This window comes from Crinia signifera, chromosome 4 (genome assembly GCF_055691185.1).
Source record: "Crinia signifera chromosome 4, ASM5569118v1, whole genome shotgun sequence".
Lineage (NCBI taxonomy): Eukaryota > Metazoa > Chordata > Amphibia > Anura > Myobatrachidae > Crinia > Crinia signifera.
The window spans coordinates 137,296,928-137,316,959 of record NC_139220.1 but is presented as its reverse complement, the minus strand read 5'-3'; the positions used below and the strand labels follow the sequence as shown (position 1 = coordinate 137,316,959).

The 20,032-nt window shown below is 40.7% G+C and overlaps 1 protein-coding gene across 10 annotated transcripts in view; it reads left to right on the top strand.

Moving 5' to 3' along the window:
- The window catches only part of KCNC2 (potassium voltage-gated channel subfamily C member 2), a 257,425-nt gene extending 237,937 nt beyond the window's left edge, over window positions 1-19,488 (top strand). For 2 of the 10 annotated variants that reach the window (XM_083182567.1, XM_083182564.1), the window contains exons 5-6: window positions 15,570-15,664; window positions 17,029-19,486. In XM_083182567.1, coding sequence (XP_083038693.1) covers window positions 15,570-15,631 — 62 coding nt within the window. In that variant the 3' untranslated portion in view covers window positions 15,632-15,664; window positions 17,029-19,486. Of the gene's footprint in view, window positions 1-14,753 lie in introns of all 10 variants that reach the window. The other 8 variants (XM_083182565.1, XM_083182560.1, XM_083182559.1 and 5 more) reach the window with 5 other exon arrangements.
- Window positions 19,489-20,032: the final 544 nt, after the last annotated feature.

Sequence of the window (20,032 nt, the reverse complement as noted above, 5' to 3'; positions counted from 1 at the left end):
CAAAGGACAGGTTCAGTTTTGTTCAATATACCTATCAGTAGACTAGTCTATAAATTTCCATTATGCCTCATACTTGTGTTACTAGTCCAACCAGTTATGTACATAATGCATTACAGTTTAGTTTGTGCATATTTTTTGTTACATTTAAAAATGTGATCCGATGAGTCTATTATGCAAATATAAACTATAGTCTATTGGTCAGAAAAACATTTTGTAGCAGAGTGTGCTGATAATTTCCATTCTCAACAGCATTGGAATAGGGGTGACCATCAACATTTAGCAACCATCTGTTTATCACAGGTGGTTGATTGTTTTGCCTTTGCTGGTGGAGATCCAGTGGTTCTTTCCAATGGCATAGAAGTGGAAATGGGTTTTATTTAATTGCACGTTGCTCACAGAGCATAGTTTCATCTCCTAACATAGCTTTTTAGCCTTACCTTCTTCCTGATTGGCCCACCATGCATTTTGACTCCCATTCAGTCAAGGCTGCTGACTGTAGTGTGTGTGTGTTTGATTGCCATCAACAGTGAAAATCATTAATGGTTCACAATCAATGATTCTCTGCTATCAAAGTGATGGGGCCTCATTGATGACCACCATGGTTTTCGCTTCAATGGTTACCCATAATTTAGACAAGTGATCTTCAACATTTCTCAACATTGGGCACACAGAACAAGATTTGAAAAATAGTCAAGGCACACCATCAGTCTAACACAGGGAGAAAAACACACAAACACTGGCCCTCCACAGGAAAAAAACAAACCCATTGCCCCCAAATGCACAAGGAAAATCACATTAGCCCCATACAAATAAAAATAATAATTCAAACTGTCCCCCATAGAACACAAAAATAAAACATTTTGGCTCCCAGCTGAGCATAGTAAAGTACAGTTTTTGTGTCAGGCTTATCTGCTTGCAGAACACATGAGAGACTTTATGCCAATGCCAAATGTTTGGAGTAAAAACTGCATTTCTCGCTCAGGGGTACACTCAGTGGCGTAACTATAAATTTAGCTCCCCCCTGCCAAAAAGTTTCTGGTGCCCCCCCCCCCCCTCCAGGCTCCTCTCCAGCATGTTTCCCCAGCATGTGATGTGATGACGTCACATGCATAATGAAGGAGCTGAAGCAGAAGAGAGACCAGCATACACCCAGCACGCCCATCCTGCACACAGTAGCCAATAGCCGGCTCTGTGTACAATCAATTGAATCAGTGGGGAATTTGTCATCTCTGCCATGGCCCCACCCGCGCTGCGGCTGACTCGCCTCCAGTGCTCAGTCAGTGGGCAGCGGCAGGCAGCAGCATGTCAGTGCGTCGAGAGGGTGCCGGCGCCCACACAGACCCTGCTGCTGCTTGCTCCCCCAAGCGGCTGCTGGGGCTGCCTTACAGTAGTTACGCCACTGGGTACACTGTGTGCCACAGTGCAGTGGTTGAAGAATGCTGATTTAGACTATGTAGGAGCTGTACTAGATTAAAGACACTGGAGTATTTCAAGGCACAAAGAAACAGAGGAGCAGCTCCACAATATCCAAAAACTTTTTCAACCAAAACAAGTAGAGAAACAATATAAGCAAAAATTTAGGATATATCCATATATTCTCTCTACAGCCAGCACTACTTCTGTTTTATGTGGTAAAATACAACATTAACCAACTTACCCAATTGAAGTGTAAACCCAATGAACTTGAATCTGTAGAAAATTTATGATTGTACGGCACCCTCCTGGCCTCCTGTACATTGTGTAGACAGAAAAAAAGTAGTTGAAAATCACACTTTTTAATGGTTAGACTGAGGTTACACTTCGTGGAAGTACTGGAACCCCAGCTTCCAAAATTAAGTAGTGGAAGTTATACATCAAGATATTGTCTGCTCCACACCTAGTAGCATTATCTGATGGTAGCAAATTCAGGGGGTAAATGAGTTAGGGATCCTCAGCAGTACAGTAGGTTATGACAAGCTAGACTGCTGTCACTATAAAAGGGAATGGGGTCATCCTATCATAGGGCCTATCATTGGACCTAATTCAGATCTGATCACACAGCAGCAATGAGGTATATGCATGAAATCCCACCCCCTGCAAGGCTTGCAAATTGCTTAGCATGATTAGCATAATTACTGCAAAACTGTGATTAGCTGCAAATCCATTCACATACAGCTCATCATTGAATTATTTTTCCACTGTGTGCATAGCCCATGATGTGATGCAAATTCCCTTAAAAACTTGGGCGTGTCTGTGTTTTTCCTAACAGTCCCAGAAAACAGACAGTTACCAGCCACAAATTCCAGCTTTCTATCAATCAATTTGCATATGGCCAGTGGTCAAAAAAGTAGCAGGATTTTATTGCAGGACATCCTCACACATACATACTATGGGCCATATGTATGCCCATTCTATCGAGTGAGGACTTAATTAGGCCCATAATATCAACCAGATCTAGTCTGATAAGCATAGGCAGAATTCCCTAAGGAGAAGACATATGGGGCATCCTTGAAGAAAACAACCAATAATCAAAGCAGTGAGACTCTTTATGAACCACAAAGGTGTTGTCAATGTGGGTTAAAAAAGTTGCAATTGTTAGAACATAACTTTTTCTGATGCACTTTAATAAAGCCCTTGCATATTGAAACTATTTGGGTATGCTTAAGGTTATACAGATGTGTCCATAAACAACTGTCCTGTAATTTCGACAGTCAGGATTCAATGTAGCGTGTCTGAAAAAACAGCCATGGATTGTCAAGATCCAGCCATGATCTCAACTATCCATGGGTGTTTTCAGGAAAACGGACCCGACTGCTTTTAAAGAGGGGTCCGTTCTGTCGAGGTGCCTCTTAAATGCTGTTGGGAATGACAGCATTAAAGAGGCACCTGCGCCTATTTCTACTGTTGGTAATAGCAGCGGGCAAAACGGACCCGACTGCTTTTAAAGTTGGGTCCGTTCTGTCGAGGTGCCTCTTCAATGCTGTTGGGAATAGCAGCAAGGATTGACTACCGCCCTCAATCTGCAACTCTATGTCAATTTCTTTGTAACACAAAAACGATTCCTAATTAAGCTACTGTAATTGAGATGCAATATTATACTATTTAAGATGCAATACTAATTAAGATGCAGCATTCAAGAAAAAAGGCAAAACACAGAGGTCCAATATGAGTGACCAGTGCCAAGCCTTGCTACATGTATTATTAAAATTAATCTGTACTTGCTACCAGATCCAAATGAAAATGCTGATATTAAATACCTATATTATTTACACTATTATTTACACTAGAACTGTTATCTGAGGCAGATAATCTATTTCACAGACATCATGCACCATACTGTATGTCAGGAATAGGATAGGTACAGAATATGATGATACTATAACTATATGTCTATAACTACAAGTGCCAGAATTACCATGGCTTTCAGAGGAAGCAGGCACTTTTAGAACTGCATACACCAGAATGTCCTAACTATACATAACATTTTTTTAAAAGTAGTTTGTTAAAGCATATTCTTAGAGGAATTTAATTTCTTGCATTCAGAATAGCAATCAATTGTTGAAGAGAACATGTTGAGTGACTATGACATTCGTCTTTGCCAGCTGCAGTGCGAACTAACAGACCTAATGTCTGTCAGCTTCTAATTCATAATGAGCCAGTTTTCTGCAGAGGTGTGGATCATAGGGTCGACAGTGTATAGGTTGACAGTCAATAGGTCAACCACTATTAGTCTACAGGTAATAGGTCTACACATGTAAAAGGTTGACATGGTCTCGTCGCCTTTGACAAAAGGTTAAGCAACAGGTCAACATAAAAACATATAGAAACATAGAATTTGATAGCAGATAAGAGCCATTTGGCCCATCTAGTCTGCCCCTTTTTTATCCTTCAGGTAATCTCAACCGTTTTTTATCCTTATCTCTTTGTAAGGATATTCATATGCCTATCCCAAGCATGTTTAAATTATTCTACTGTCTTAGCCTCTACCACTTCTGGTGGAGGCTATTCCACTTATCCACTACCCTTTCTGTGAAGTAATTTCCCCTGAACCTACCTCCCTCCAGTTTCAGTGCATGTCCTCGTGTTCTATTACTTCTTTTCCTTTGAAGAAAATTTCCCTCCTGTACTATGCTAAAACCTTTGATATATTTGAAGATTTCTATCATGTCCCCCCTTTCCCTTCTCTGCTACAAACTATACATGTCAAGATCTTTTAGTCTTTCCAGGTAAGTTTTGTGATGTAGGCCATGCACCATTTTAGTTGCCATTCTTTGTACGGTCTCTAATGTATTTATATCCTGCTGAAGATATGATCTCCAGAACTGGACACAGTATTCCAGATGAGGCTGTACCAATGACCTATAAAGTGGCATTATTACTTATTTTTTTCTGCTACTGATTCCTCTCCCTATTGTATGCAACCAAGCATCTGACTAGCCTTCCTCATTGCTTTGCTACATTGCTTTCCTGCCTTTAAGTCACTTGAAATAGTGACTCCTAGAGTAGATCTCTTTCCTCCTCAGTAGTTTCCATTTTAGTGCCCTTGATACTATATGACAATAGTTGAAACAGGAAAAGGACAGTACGGGACAAATGTAATAGGTGTCACAAACCGTGGGTCTCAGCCCCGTCTGAGACCACGTCCATTACCTTCCCGGTGGTCAGCGGTGAGAGTAAGGCCTCTGGTAGCTGTCAGCGCCTGGCGAGATGTCCCATGTTTTGGCTGGTGTTGACCCGTGCAATCGACATGCCGGCACGCTGGAGCCCGCGCGTCATGGGCGCCGCCATGACACATGCGCTCAGCTGACCAGAGGGCCCAATCCCGCGGTCCAGCCAGGGTGACCTCTGACCCACACACCTGCACACCTCTCAGGTGTACTCACTCTTTCCCTGGACTGATTGGTGCTGCTGACGCTAACCAATCAGTGCGCAGCAAGGGGGATATATTCCGGCTTCTAACTCACAGTCATCGCCTTGAATATGTGTTCATCTGACCTCAGTCCCTCCTGTGTTCAGCTGTTTCCAAAGGCTCCTGGTTATCCGGTCTCCCCGTGTACCTCTCGCAGTTTCCTGCATACTACCTGGTTTGTCATCTCCAGAAGACTCCTGCCATTCCACTCTGCAGTCGAGTATTACTCCTGTTACCATCTTTACCTGGCATACCATCTCCAGAAGCCTCCTGCAAAATAACCATCGTGCAGTTGAGTGATCTCATCGACCCTGCTGTCGACATCAGTGTTGACACTTTCACACTGTGCCCTCCAGAGACTATTCCAATTCCCAGTGTCTCCAATATCACTACCACTATCCGCCTACGTCCAGAGGACCAGGGCAGAGGGCCGCGACCTGCCTGTCAGACGCAGCGAAGTCCATATCCCCTTGCGGGGGTCTCTGGTGAATACCGCTGGCAGGTTAGACTCCGCGCCTCTGTTTCTGGTTTCAGCCAACACTCTGGTACGCAAGGCAGTGCCTCTGTGCATGTCATTCATCAGGCCTCCGGCCTTCCGCTACACAGCGCCCTCCACTGGTTCACCACGGTCAGGGCCGGGAACACAGCAGACCCAGAACCTGACAGTATATTCAAGGCCGATGGACTCGGCCCAAGACCCAAGTGTGGGACCAGCGGTTCTTCAAAATGTTGCTGCCAGAATGGAGACCCAAGAAGCTACTCAGCAGCAGGTGATTAAATTCTTACAAGATGTATCCAGTCGGTTGGACACCCTGCAACAGTCCCTGTCGACTTCTGTGTCAACCACTACCGTAAGATCAGCAACACCAGCTTTATCATCCCGTCTCCACCTGCCAGCACCCACCAAATACGATGGTGACCCCAAGACCTGCAGAGGGTTTATCAACCAGTGCCAAATTCAGTTCGAATTGGTTCCTCATAACTTTCCTACGGCCAGAATTAAAATCGCATACATGGTGTCATTATTAACTGGCTCGGCCCTGAAGTGGGTATCACCCTTATGGGAAAAAGCAGATCCTCTGCTGACAGACTATGACCAATTCCTCCTGACCTTCCGCCGCATATTCGACTTGCCAGGTCGACCCGTGTCAGCAGCTACCGACATCCTCCAGGTTAAGCAAGGGTCCCGCCCCATGGGGCAGTATGTAATCCACTTTCAATCTCTCGCGTCTGAATTACAGTGGAACAATGAAGCCCTGACAGCTGCCTTCTGGTTAGGAGTTTCTGACCGGATCAAAGATGAGCTGGCATCTCGCGACCTTCCTACCCCCTTGGAAGATCTCATATCTCTATGTGTCAAGATTGATCTACGTCTTCGTGAGAGAGGACTAGAAAAACACAAGAAGTTAATTCCCAAAGTTTCTCCCAAGATTCGTTCGGAGTCTCCTACGCGTGAAGAACCAATGCAAGTGGGTAGATCACGACTGACTCCCGAAGAACGCACCCGTAGGCAGCGCAATCGCCTGTGCATATATTGTGCTGCTCCTAGCCATTTCATTAACAATTGTCCCGAGCGTTCGGGAAACGACCGGGCCTAACCTGCAAGGGAGGAGTCAGGTTGGGTCAAGTGGCAAAATCTCCTCCAGAATATGACTTTGTCTTACCCGTATCTTTGGATACCCCTACTGGTACCCATTCCAGTACCGCCCTGGCAGACTCCGGCTCGGCCGGGAACTTTATTTCTCAAGACCTGGTCACTAAACTGAAGATGCCAATGGAACCATTAGTTCCACACCTAGCTGTGACAGCAGTTGACGGCAGCAGAATCCCAGGCAGTGAGGTTCGCTTCTGTACCAGTCTCCTCACCCTCAGAGTCGGCATGCTGCACCAGGAACAGATCAAATTTCTCGTTATTCCCAAATCTTCTTATGAAATCGTCCTTGGTCTTCCCTGGTTTCGTCTTCATAACCCAAACATCAATTGGAAGACGCTACAGATCGAGCAATGGAGTTCTCATTGCCAACAGCAGTGTATCAAGTCAGTGGTGCCCACTCGTTCAGCCAATGTAAAAATTCTTCCTGGCCTCCCTGAAGTCTATAGTGAATTCGCTGATGTGTTCTGCGAGCAGTCCGCTGATACTCTTCCTCCTCATCGTGATTGGGACTGTAAAATTGACCTTCTCTCAGAGAAATTCCCCCCTAAAGGTCGAACTTACCCATTGTCCGTTCCTGAGACACAAGCCATGTCGGCATACATACAAGAGAATCTTCAGAAAGGCTTCATCCGGCGCTCAAGTTCACCAGCAGGCGCAGGTTTCTTTTTTGTAAAGAAAAAAGATGGAGGCCTCCGTCCGTGCATCGATTACCGGGGTTTAAACAGTATCACAGTCAAGAACAGTTACCCCCTTCCTCTTATTACAGAACTTTTTGACCGAGTGCGAGGTGCCCAAGTCTTCACCAAATTGGATCTCCGTGGGGCATACAACTTAATAAGAATCCGTGAAGGTGACGAGTGGAAGACCGCATTTAACACCCGGGATGGTCATTACGAGTACCTGGTAATGCCTTTCTGTCTTTGTAATGCCCCAGCAGTATTCCAGCAATTTGTAAACGAGGTCTTTAGGGACATGCTCTACGTTTGCCTTGTGGTATACCTCGATGACATTCTCATTTTTTCAAAAGACTTATCCTCTCATCGAACTCAGGTCAAGGAAGTATTGTCTCGTCTTCGCAGAAACAAACTGTATGGCAAAATCTCCAAATGTACTTTCGAAGTCCCTTCTGTGCCCTTCCTCGGATACATCATTTCTGGGTTCGACCTACGTATGGATCCAGAGAAGTTAGAGGCTATTAATGGGTGGTCACAACCCACTTCCCTCAAAGCCGTCCAACGCTTCATAGGGTTTTCCAACTACTACAGGAAATTCATTCGAGGCTTCTCCACGCTGATTGCACCCATCACCGCACTCACAAAAAAAGGGGCTAATCCAGCCAATTGGCCCTCAGAAGCCATCGCAGCCTTCCAGTTTTTAAAACAAGCTTTTGTCACTGCTCCTATCCTGTCCCAGCCTGATGTCGACAAACCCTTTTTTCTTGAGGTAGATGCCTCTCACATAGGAGTCGGTGCTGTACTATCTCAAAAGAACAGTGATGAAAAACTCCACCCCTGTGGGTTCTTCTCTCGCAAGTTTCTTCCAGCAGAAAGAAATTACTCCATTGGAGACCAAGAATTACTGGCCATCAAATTAGCTCTCGAAGAATGGAGATATCTTTTAGAAGGTGCTAAGTTTCCCGTGACGATCTTCACAGATCATAAAAACCTCCTGTACCTCCAGTCTGCCCAGTGTATGAACCCCCGACAGGCTCGTTGGTCCTTGTTTTTCTCTCGTTTTTCTTTCAAGCTGTTATACCGTCCTGGCACTCAGAATATGAAAGCGGATGCCTTATCACGTTCCATGCAAGAAGATTCTGACCTACAGGAAAATCGGCCCATTCTGGACCCCATCGCCTTTGCTCCCACTCAGGTGTCGCCTGTGCCTCCTCCTGGTAAAATCTTCGTTCCCACTGAATTACGTCAGAAGCTTCTTTCCTGGGCTCACAAGTCATTATTCTCTGGGCATCCTGGCACTCAAGGGACATTAAAAATTCTTCAGAGATCCTATTGGTGGCCACAGATTGGCAAAGAAGTAAAAGAGTTCGTGGCATCATGTCCAGAATGTGCACAGCACAAAGTATCCCGACAAGCCCCAGCCGGCCAGCTCCATCCTCTGTCCGTTCCATCTCGTCCCTGGACTCACATCTCAATGGACTTTATCTGTGACTTACCCAAATCCCAAGAGTACAACACCATATGGGTAATAGTTGACAGGTTTTCCAAGATGGCCCGATTCATCCCATTACCCGGCCTACCGTCCGCTCCCACTCTGGCTCAGCTGTTTGTACAGCATATCTTTAGAAGTCATGGCTTGCCTAGCGAAATTGTGTCCGATCGGGGGGTACAATTTGTGGCACGGTTCTGGAGAGCTCTGTCTCATGCATTCCAAATCAAATTAAAGTTTTCTTCAGGCTATCATCCCCAATCCAACGGTCAGACAGAAAGGGTGAACCAAGATCTGGAGACCTTCCTTCGTCTTTATATATCATCCTCGCAAGATGACTGGTCGAGACTCCTCCCGTGGGCAGAATTTGCTCATAATTTCAGGTACCACACAACCACTGGTCATTCCCCTTTCTTTATAGTCTATGGACAAAACCCCCGGGCCCCCAATTTTGAAATGTTACCAGCGATAGAGGTACCTGCAGCCGCAGCAGCCATTAACCATTTCTCTCAAATCTGGCGAGAGGTTCATTCCAACATCACGAAAGCCTCAACAAGGTATAAATTCTTTGCAGATCGCAAGAGAAGAGCTGTTCCTGAGTTGCACCCAGGAGATAGAGTGTGGCTTTCCACACGGAATCTCAGACTGAGAGTTCCCTCTATGAAATTTGCTCCCAGATTCATTGGTCCCTATACGGTTCTACAAAGGATCAATCCTGTCGCATACAAACTGAAGTTGCCCAAATCTTTACGCATCCCCAACTCATTTCACATCTCTTTGTTACGTCCTCTCATCCTGAATCGCTTCCATACTTCCTCACCCTCATTACCCAAAGTTCAAACCAGCAGGGGAGTAGAATTCGAGATTAATAAAATTGTTGATTCTCGTCGGAGGTATGGGCATCTCCAATATCTCGTTGATTGGAGAGGATATGGTCCTGAGGAGAGGAGTTGGGCGGATGCAGAAGATGTACATGCCCCCCGACTAATCAAAGTATTTCACGAAGAGAACCCGTCCAAGCCTAAAGGGTGTTCGGTGCCCACCCTAAAAGGGGGGGGTACTGTCACAAACCGTGGGTCTCAGCCCCGTCTGAGACCACGTCCATTACCTTCCCGGTGGTCAGCGGTGAGAGTAAGGCCTCTGGTAGCTGTCAGCGCCTGGCGAGATGTCCCATGTTTTGGCTGGTGTTGACCCGTGCAATCGACATGCCGGCACGCTGGAGCCCGCGCGTCATGGGCGCCGCCATGACACATGCGCTCAGCTGACCAGAGGGCCCAATCCCGCGGTCCAGCCAGGGTGACCTCTGACCCACACACCTGCACACCTCTCAGGTGTACTCACTCTTTCCCTGGACTGATTGGTGCTGCTGACGCTAACCAATCAGTGCGCAGCAAGGGGGATATATTCCGGCTTCTAACTCACAGTCATCGCCTTGAATATGTGTTCATCTGACCTCAGTCCCTCCTGTGTTCAGCTGTTTCCAAAGGCTCCTGGTTATCCGATCTCCCCGTGTACCTCTCGCAGTTTCCTGCATACTACCTGGTTTGTCATCTCCAGAAGACTCCTGCCATTCCACTCTGCAGTCGAGTATTACTCCTGTTACCATCTTTACCTGGCATACCATCTCCAGAAGCCTCCTGCAAAATAACCATCGTGCAGTTGAGTGATCTCATCGACCCTGCTGTCGACATCAGTGTTGACACTTTCACACTGTGCCCTCCAGAGACTATTCCAATTCCCAGTGTCTCCAATATCACTACCACTATCCGCCTACGTCCAGAGGACCAGGGCAGAGGGCCGCGACCTGCCTGTCAGACGCAGCGAAGTCCATATCCCCTTGCGGGGGTCTCTGGTGAATACCGCTGGCAGGTTAGACTCCGCGCCTCTGTTTCTGGTTTCAGCCAACACTCTGGTACGCAAGGCAGTGCCTCTGTGCATGTCATTCATCAGGCCTCCGGCCTTCCGCTACACAGCGCCCTCCACTGGTTCACCACGGTCAGGGCCGGGAACACAGCAGACCCAGAACCTGACAATAGGGTGAGAGTTTCAGAATGTGAGAGATTTTGGGAGAGTTTTCCCATGTTTTTTAAAGCAACAATCAATTACATGGCAAAATCAACCTGGTTTTGCAGTGTAATTGATTGCTGCTTTAAAAAAGGGGAAAACTCTCCCAAAATGTCTCACTTTCGGAAACTCTCATCCTATTACATTTGGCCCATGCTGTCCTTTTCCTGTTTCAACTATTGTCGTATAGTATCAAGGGCACTAAAATGGAAACTACTGAGGAGGAAAGAGATCTACTCTAGGAGTCCCTATTTCAAGTGACTTAAAGGCAGGAAAGCAATGTAGCAAAGCAATGAGGAAGGCTAGTCAGATGCTTGGTTGCAAAAAAAGGGGAAACTCTCCCAAAATGTCTCACTTTCTGAAACTCTCATCCTATTACATTTGGCCCCACAAGTCTTTCACATTTCTTGTGTCTTTCAACATCTGTCCCCTGGCATGGCCCTCTGAGCTCACTATTATGTGTTCCCTCTATGCCCATTTGGATCATGAAGAAAGAACAAGTAAGTTAAAAAAAATTGTGAAAAACGTGTTTCAACCATTAGCATGCTGACCTTTTGCTTGTGTCGACCTTTTGTCAAAGTCAACCTAAACCATGTTGACCTTTTTCATATGTCGACATATTGACTGTTGACCTAGAAACGGTCAACCTTTCAAGTTGAACATTACTGTGGTTGATACACAGGTATAGATGGGGCAGTGTTTTCCTATGTGGCACTAATGTTTTCAGGCCAAAGATTTAAATACTGTAGCATGAAGAAAGGTGTGAGTAAAGACTGTACGCAAAAGGTTTGTGAAGAGGCAATGAAGAAGTGAAAGGGATAATAATGAAAACGTGAAAAAATGAGAGGTATAAACAAATACTTCCTTTTTATATGTATCTTCACACTCGGTGGGTCACCAATATGTTAAAACATAGAAAGATATACAGAATATGATAGTTTAATACGTTCACAAAAGATTTCTTTTTCACAAGACACTTATATAAACTAATTACCCATGTGACATAGGATAACAGCATCAATAAAATGAAAATTCCAGTAGAATAAGATGGGGACTTTTACCGGACAGATGAGAAAAAGAGGCTTGTCAGATCATAACTTGGCAGGTTCGGGTCTCCAGATTATTCAACTGCCTGGGCCTCAATATAAACACTGTAGTGGCTAAGTCTCCAAAAGAAATAGTCAGAATCCCTCCTGCATCTGCAACATGTTTCGGATCCTATCTGGATCCTTTCTCAAGAAGTGATCACTGCCTGGATCCTTTCTCAAACATAAACTTTACAAAATTAATGTCAATTATATTGATAATGAGAAATATTGAAAGGTCATACGACCTTATTAACTATAACTTTCTATAGCTAGCACCCTGCTTTTACAACAATTTAGAATATACTGTACATGTAGATACCACCCTTTTTTAGCATATATTATGCCGAGTTTGCGGCAAACTCAACAATAGGCCCTACTGTAATTATTTTTAACAAATATATAAATATTTGGTACTTGTTAGTTGGGTGCCCACTATTGTTAGTACGCTCATACCCCCACTATCCATGTCGGCATGGAGTTGATTTTATATAGTGTGGCAAGCGCAGCGAGCCTGAAGCGTGGCGAGTGTAGCGAGCCCTGCGAGGGGACGCAGAAAACTAAGCAAATAGCTTAGTGTGCGCCCAACTAACATATACGTACCTTTGAATACAAAATGATTTAGGATTTTTTTGGAAATCAAATTCTGTGATGGTAGAGGCCATAGGTGTGTAAATTTTATTAATATAATCTTTGAATTCCACTGTTGAATGGATTGTCAATGAATATTATAAACTAATTTAAATAAATTACTATACAATGGAATTTATAGGCTTTGCTTTGAGTCTGATTTATTTTGTATTGTGTGATTGAATATGTAAGAACAAATTTTGCCTGGAAAAATGTAATAAATCTGCATGTAAATCTGAAATTTAGTAATTATTTTATAAAATAGTTAAAAATGTTTTGCTCATCTTTAATTTCAGTGCAGCATTGTTTTATGTTTAGTCTCTTTCTTTAGTTATTTTTTTACCAAATACTAGAAAATACTCCTATATTGCACTTACCTGCTTCATTTGTCTATCCACCTGTTTACTAAAAACATGGCTTCTGCCAAACCTGAAAGAAATCAGAAATATGAATGTGAAAAAACAATATTAAATATGTTATATTACTATAAAAAAGGTCACAATTAATGTTTCAACACAGTTTTCATTTATATTTAAAAGATATGGGTCTTTGTAAAACAATTAAAGTTACATGAGGTAAAGTAAATTATATGGAAACATGTTTCCAAGCATAAAAGTACCTTCAGCAATTCAGAAATATTTCCTTTTATTCTGTAAAAATATATGAAATGCTTTTAAAGATGGACAATTGTGGAGTCAAATAAAATTGGACAAAATTATTTATGTAAAAAATAAATTCTGATACAATTTTATAATGTATATGGTGATTTTTTACTTTGCCTACTAAATTTTTCCTGGTTAGTGCTTGCACCTCTAAAAATAACATATAACAACATAAGCTAGGCCAGTCATAGTAAACCTAAGGAAAATATATTGTTACAACTATCAGAAAATGTTACTGTACATATCAGGAACAGGAGAAGACACCCCATGAACACAATGCATGCATGAAATTCCAACTTTTTGTGTAGGGAAAGACTTAGGAGGAAATTTATGGATGTGCAAAGAGAGATATAATTGTGAATATAAAGTACTAACTAGTCAGCTCCTATAATTTTTCAAATACAATAGTACTTTAATTTTAACGTAGATGCTGACTGGCTCATGCTTTATCTCTCAAAATTTTTTCTCTCACAGACTTTTCTAAATTTCCCCCTTGGTATTAAAAATAAGAAATGAAACCATACAAGACAGTACCCATTTAATAAATGTTTAACATAAATAATAATAGCACTGTACATTACAGGAAATTATTTTAAAAACTAATTGAATGTCAAATTAAAGAGAGATACAATTATTTTTCTAAAAAGTAGTGTTTATGTGATTTTTGCATATATTTATTAATAAAGAAAGCAAACACCCAAAAAATATGGCCTTGGAAAACTCACATGAATACATTAACATTGATTGGGGTACTCCTGTTAATATGTATTTATATTTTAATTCTTCATACATTAAACTCTGCTGAATTCATTACTATCTGGCCCTAGAGAATGGTGAACTCATTATCATGTTCTTCTCCAATGCATGGATGCTTATATTAGCTGTGCAAAATGTCTTGTTTGGAATTAATAACTGATGAATACAGGGGGGGGAATTTATTAAAGGAAATTTGTAAAAAATAGGTGTAAAAATAGGTGTATTTGTATCCAGAAATACACTTATTTTTGACATTTACTATCCCAAAAATACGGCAATTCGTAGTCGTATTGATGTGCTATCAATACGAATATGAATTGCCGTATTTTCGGGATAGTAAATGTCAAAAATAAGTGTATTTCTGGATACAAATACACCTATTTTTACACCTATTTTTTACAAATTTCCTTTAGTAAATTTCCCCCAGGGTCTCTCTACTTTTTTCGATCTGCACCAACCTTCCTACATACAAATTATTATTGATATCTCTAAAATGGTAAACATTTCACATTTTATTTGGTGTTTTTTACTGAGCATTTTTTGATCATACAGTTTAACATACCATAGTGTTTCAGCTGACACGATTATATAGCAGATCGAAACCCTGCAATTAATATTATAATTGCTTCTAGATCTTAAATGTTATTTTTCCAGTATTTTCTTCATTTGAATAAATGCATTGAAGTGTATCCAGATACAGGGTGAGATTGACCTATAAATTGTCTCAGCTCCTCATTACTGTCGACATAAACCTTTTGATGGACTCATAACTGATTGCATTTCATTTTACTGTTTGTCTCTGTCTTTTTCTGGCTGAATTCAACTGATGTCTGTGCAATTTTTCGTAAAAGGATATGAGAAATCCCGAAGTTTAAACAACATAGCTGGCTTGACTGGCAATGCCTTGAGACTGTCTCCTGTAACATCTCCCTACAGCTCACCTTGTCCTCTAAGACGCTCACGATCTCCCATCCCATCTATCCTGTAAAACAGACAACATCAATATGACAAATAAAATCCTCTCAAGTACCATTTACCACATACAGTAATGGAAATAATTAAATGTAGCATTAACTCTGCGATCTTCCTAGACAGCATAAGTACAGTACTGCATTAGCTGATCTGGAAAGGTTAGGAAATACCTTTTTATCAGCAGATAATTTCCTATCATGCATTTAAAGTTGTCCTATGAAGTTTATGCATATCCACTGACCTTCCACTTTTACGCTAGCAATAAAGTGGATAGAGTATCGATCGATTGGCCAGTATATTTAATAATTACATATATTTTCAGGGAAATACAGCTATGTGCTTCCAAATGATAACCAACACTTCATTGAACGTTCATTTCTTGTGAGTTTCTGATCCATTCTGAAGATGTCTGGGATCCTGTCTTTAGAGTTCGCAGTGTAAAAGATCAGACCATTTGCATGGACCATTTCGTCTACACATCATATCAGCGCAATGTGGCAAATTTCTGGAGCTACCGAATGGCTCTGGACATAAGCTTGGCATCGTATCATTCGCTAATCAGTTTTCCTGCCAGTAGGATTTTGATTTTTCTTTCGTATTTCAGTTGGTAATTTTTTAGATGACTTTTCTTTGTTTTATACTGTGCTAAAATGTTGTAATGGAGTACCGAAATGTCTCTGGTTGTTTGCACACAGATAACTGCAAAGAGGTTGTCATTACTGGTTACACGCAAGCAGAGGCCAGATCTCTTTCATAATGGCTTGGGAAGGCACAATACATGTGAAAAAAGGTAAATGCCATCCAGGCTTGCAATTTTAAGCTAGCAGGTCTTCTTCTTACAGCAGGGTTCTTCAACATTTTCCCATGCAAAATTCTAAGAAATAAAAAGTTAAAATAGGAGGGCTGTGTATGTACTGAGGATTTTTTTTTTTACCAGCCTTAAACATCTGGATTAAAGTTTTGCATATTTTCAAATTAATATCATACCAATTTTTTAATTTAACGTGTTTGTCATGTATGTTTGTGTTGGTCTGTCTAACCAATTGTTAAGTTGTTTCATTCACCTTTCTTCAAACACTCAAGCTGTGCCTGTACACAACTAGTTCCAGGCTACATTATTTTCTTTTGCATTTTGCTGTGTTTTATGTGCTTTAAGTATGGTTGACGTCCTATTAAATTGAATTACGTAGGAAATAAATCAATATTTATAACTACAATCTCCATTAAACATTGTCAACTACAGCAGCAATTCTTACATATTGTGTGTGTGTATATACAAATATATAAGCACAAATATGTATATGTGTACACAAACACACAAAATACAGATTAATTGGCAAACATTAATCCTCTAGCAGCTTCAGTGCACAAGGTTATCTGAACTACTGTATTTTGAGTTTTCAGTTATATTCTAGTAAAACTAAATTGCTTCCTGTGAAATCCTCTAAACACTGAAGTCATTCTCACAATGTGACATTTAGAATAATATAGAAATCGGGCATAAATTAAATTTCAGTGCTTTCTCACTCCCTGTGCATATGAGAAATTATGGCTGGTTGGCGATGCCTTCCCTCTAGCCACCAGCATTACCTATTGGCAATTCATTACCAGTTGCTTCACTAGGTGTTGCAATCTGGATCTGACATTGGAATGTGCAAATAATTGACATTCATTACTGAAATAGCAAGCCTGTCAGTGAAACGCCTCAAATATATTATTTTCCAACTACCACTGCTACAGCAATGGCTATAACTTTTGTGTCTTGTGAAACATGACATCAGTGTTTAGGCCATTTTGTTTATTGCAATAGAATATATGATGTTTTGGGCTGGTGATAGGAAGAAAACAGACATATAATATTAAAGGTTCAACAATTGTAAAATAACCTTGAGATTGTTGAATTATCCCTGATTTCCATTCTCATTATTTGATGATTTTCTTATTCATGTTATAATGTAATATGTAATGGTATAGTATTTACCAAAACCAACAGCATGAGTCACATGACTGATTGTATATTACAAAAAAATATATTTCTAATATTTTGGAAAATATATTAAGTTACAAAATGATCACTCTTAACCATAAAACATTAGTCAAGTATTTTATTAAAGGGATTAATATAATATTTGGTGCTGCTGTTATTGACTACAGTGTTATACGGAATTTATCATGGATTTGTGACTACTGAAAAGGGGACAGTGGAATTTAGCCATAACAAGGACTATACTGGGAAGAAACTTCTACTGGTGAATGGGCCCTAGCTGTAAGCCTCTCATGCTTCAAGGTAGTGAATGAGATCTGATGTCCACATCTGATGTGCACAGTGCAAGAATCACAGACTGAATTGTCTCAGATACTAGAAACTCCATTGGTCTGTGCTAGCCAAATAGATGTAAATAAATATGAGCATGGAATATCAGCTATTTTCATCAATTGAAGTACATGTGTGATTGTACAGTTCTCATTGATTATTCTATGTTTGTATAATATCATCATATTTTTGATTACCTCACGACGACCCCTGCAGTACCCAAGGTTGTGCTGTAGAATATATAGAGATGCACATAAAAGGTGTATGCTAACTTATCTTGATCTGTTTCAACAGATCTTTCCATATTTATTGCTGTTTGTATTGAAGAGGACATATACTAGGCTACAGTACACTAAGTGGTGCTATTCCATTAGACATCTACTTGTAAGTCTAAGACACGATGCTGTCTGTTCTTTTCCCTATCTGCTACTACTGTCTTATAGAACACCACTACTTAGTACACATGGGTGTAAATTGTAACCCATACGATATGTGTATTATAATCTCTTCTATTATCCTAGGATATGTGAAGTTTAACATGCCAGATTAATTTTGTCATTAAAATGTATATACTTGTTAGCTGGCTCTTCTTATCCACCTGTTCTGAGATAAAGTCTAAGTATTACCAATAAAATCATGGTGGCAAGAATATGTAGATAGTGTTTACTTTCATAGCTTTGTCATCACCATAGGATCCAGCTGCATATATATTTGTTGTATAAAAATATTGATTTTATTTTTTGCCAAGGAGAGATATCTTTTTATCTGTGTTGTGCTATAAATATGTTAATTGTTCATTGTTATTCTGTCTATTATAATGTACATTTCAGTTAATAAAATAAAATATTTTTCCTTTAATTAAAGAATATTTTTGGTTGTCCATTTGTTCTTATTTCAGCTACATATGGATAAATCTACTGTGTACATTTTCCAAGAAGTACAATACTTTTGCATGGTTCGAGTAATGACAACGATTGACCCACAAGCTGCGTTTTTGCAGCTTTACGGGTCATCTAAACCGCCCACATAAAGGTGCACGCACCGCAAATCTCCCTGCACACATGTGAATGGATGATTTGCATAAACATCCATTCACAGATTGCGTACTGGGCAGAAATCATTTGATGGTCACGACTATCGAATGATTTCTTAAGCAGATCTAGGACACTCTCTGGTGTCTTAGATCTGTGGCGCCCCTGTAAGGGAAGAGGATGGGCAGCTGACATCCAGCAACGTCAGCTGCCGCTCCTAGCACCCGTGTCACCGGTGAATGCCCATTAGAACACCCAGCCTTTTCATGGGAATGCTGGACGGTCCCATGGTCACCAACACTAGTTAGCTATTTATGAATGTCTAATAGGTATTATTCATTGACTCCTCATATATTATATGAGTTTGTGGGCATGTTTCATACATATTCAGAAGTAATCTTATACCTGCAGAATTAGTTTTTTCTTTCAAAAAATATAAAGCATATCTAATAGTGAATGTTTTTTCCGCTGTCAAAACACAGTTATAAAAATATGTGCTTTTTTGGCTGAATGTGTGTAAGTATATGGGGTATAAGTATATTTAACTAAACCTGTAACATACTGTATATTACTGGTGTGATGCTGGAGTTATCTAAAGTCAACCAACTCAGCCAATGGGGAAAGATACACAATTTTTACCACATGTTCATAGACTTAGAACGAACCCTTGAATGACTACTATACTTAGGCCACCAGAAATTAAAGGTCAGTTATTCTATTACATCTAGATATTGGAGGCATGCCATACACTATCCACTATTAATGTGTGATCTTCTACTTTCCACCAGAGATAGCAGGTCTGCTGTACACTAACCATGAGTGACTGGAGTTTTTCCATATTTTCACCACCAGATACTGATAGTTTGCCATATACTATTCACTAAATATTATAACTATATAATATCATAACTCCACTATGCCGTAACTGCATCAGAATGGAGGTCTGCTATGCAGTGGCCAACAAAGCTTGATATCTACTATACTGGAGGTCTGCGATACGAAAGCTCCCAGTTATTAGACGTTTTCTATACATTAGACACAACAGTATTTGGGGATTTTCTTTATTTACTATCCACTGTCTTATGAATAAGTCAATAATTGTCATACCGTAACAGGCTCTGCATTGTACTACTGATACCAGAATGAACTCCACTTGATGTTTTCTTTACCATGATTGACAACTTTGCATTGATGACAACATATTTGGCACAGGTTTGTACTGTATACTAGAATCTCTGTTTGATAGGCTAAGGAAGACTTATTACATTACATAGAATGATAGTTCTGATTGTACAATAAGTTGTTATGAAAAGTTTTATCTTAATTGTCCTCTGTTTAAAAGTCTGAATTTTTCAAGTATTTTTTTTGTTTTATTCAATTGATGAAATGCTAATAAAGTTTATTTTCAAATAGTTGTTGCTTTCTTAAGTTAATACTTAAACAAACACATAACATTGCTTGTTTTCATAACATAATACCTGAAAAGGAATTACAAAAACTACCAACAAATGTAAAGTATTATTATTATTATTATTATTCAATTTTATTTACAAGTGGGTATTCAATGCACATTTGAAGCTATTTGAAGCTATACAAGGTTGAGGAGAGCCTGATAGAGAAATAGCACTTACTTCAGTGGGGGCTGCATGGCCAAAATATTGGATTTGAGCATGAGATGCAGTAATAGGAAATAAGACGGTTGGTGGTCATTGGCTGACCATAGGGGTTGGGAGGTAGTATATTAAAAGATGATGTTGGAGATGTATGGAGCAGTGGAGTTATAGAGGGCCTTATATGTAATGGTGAGTAGTTT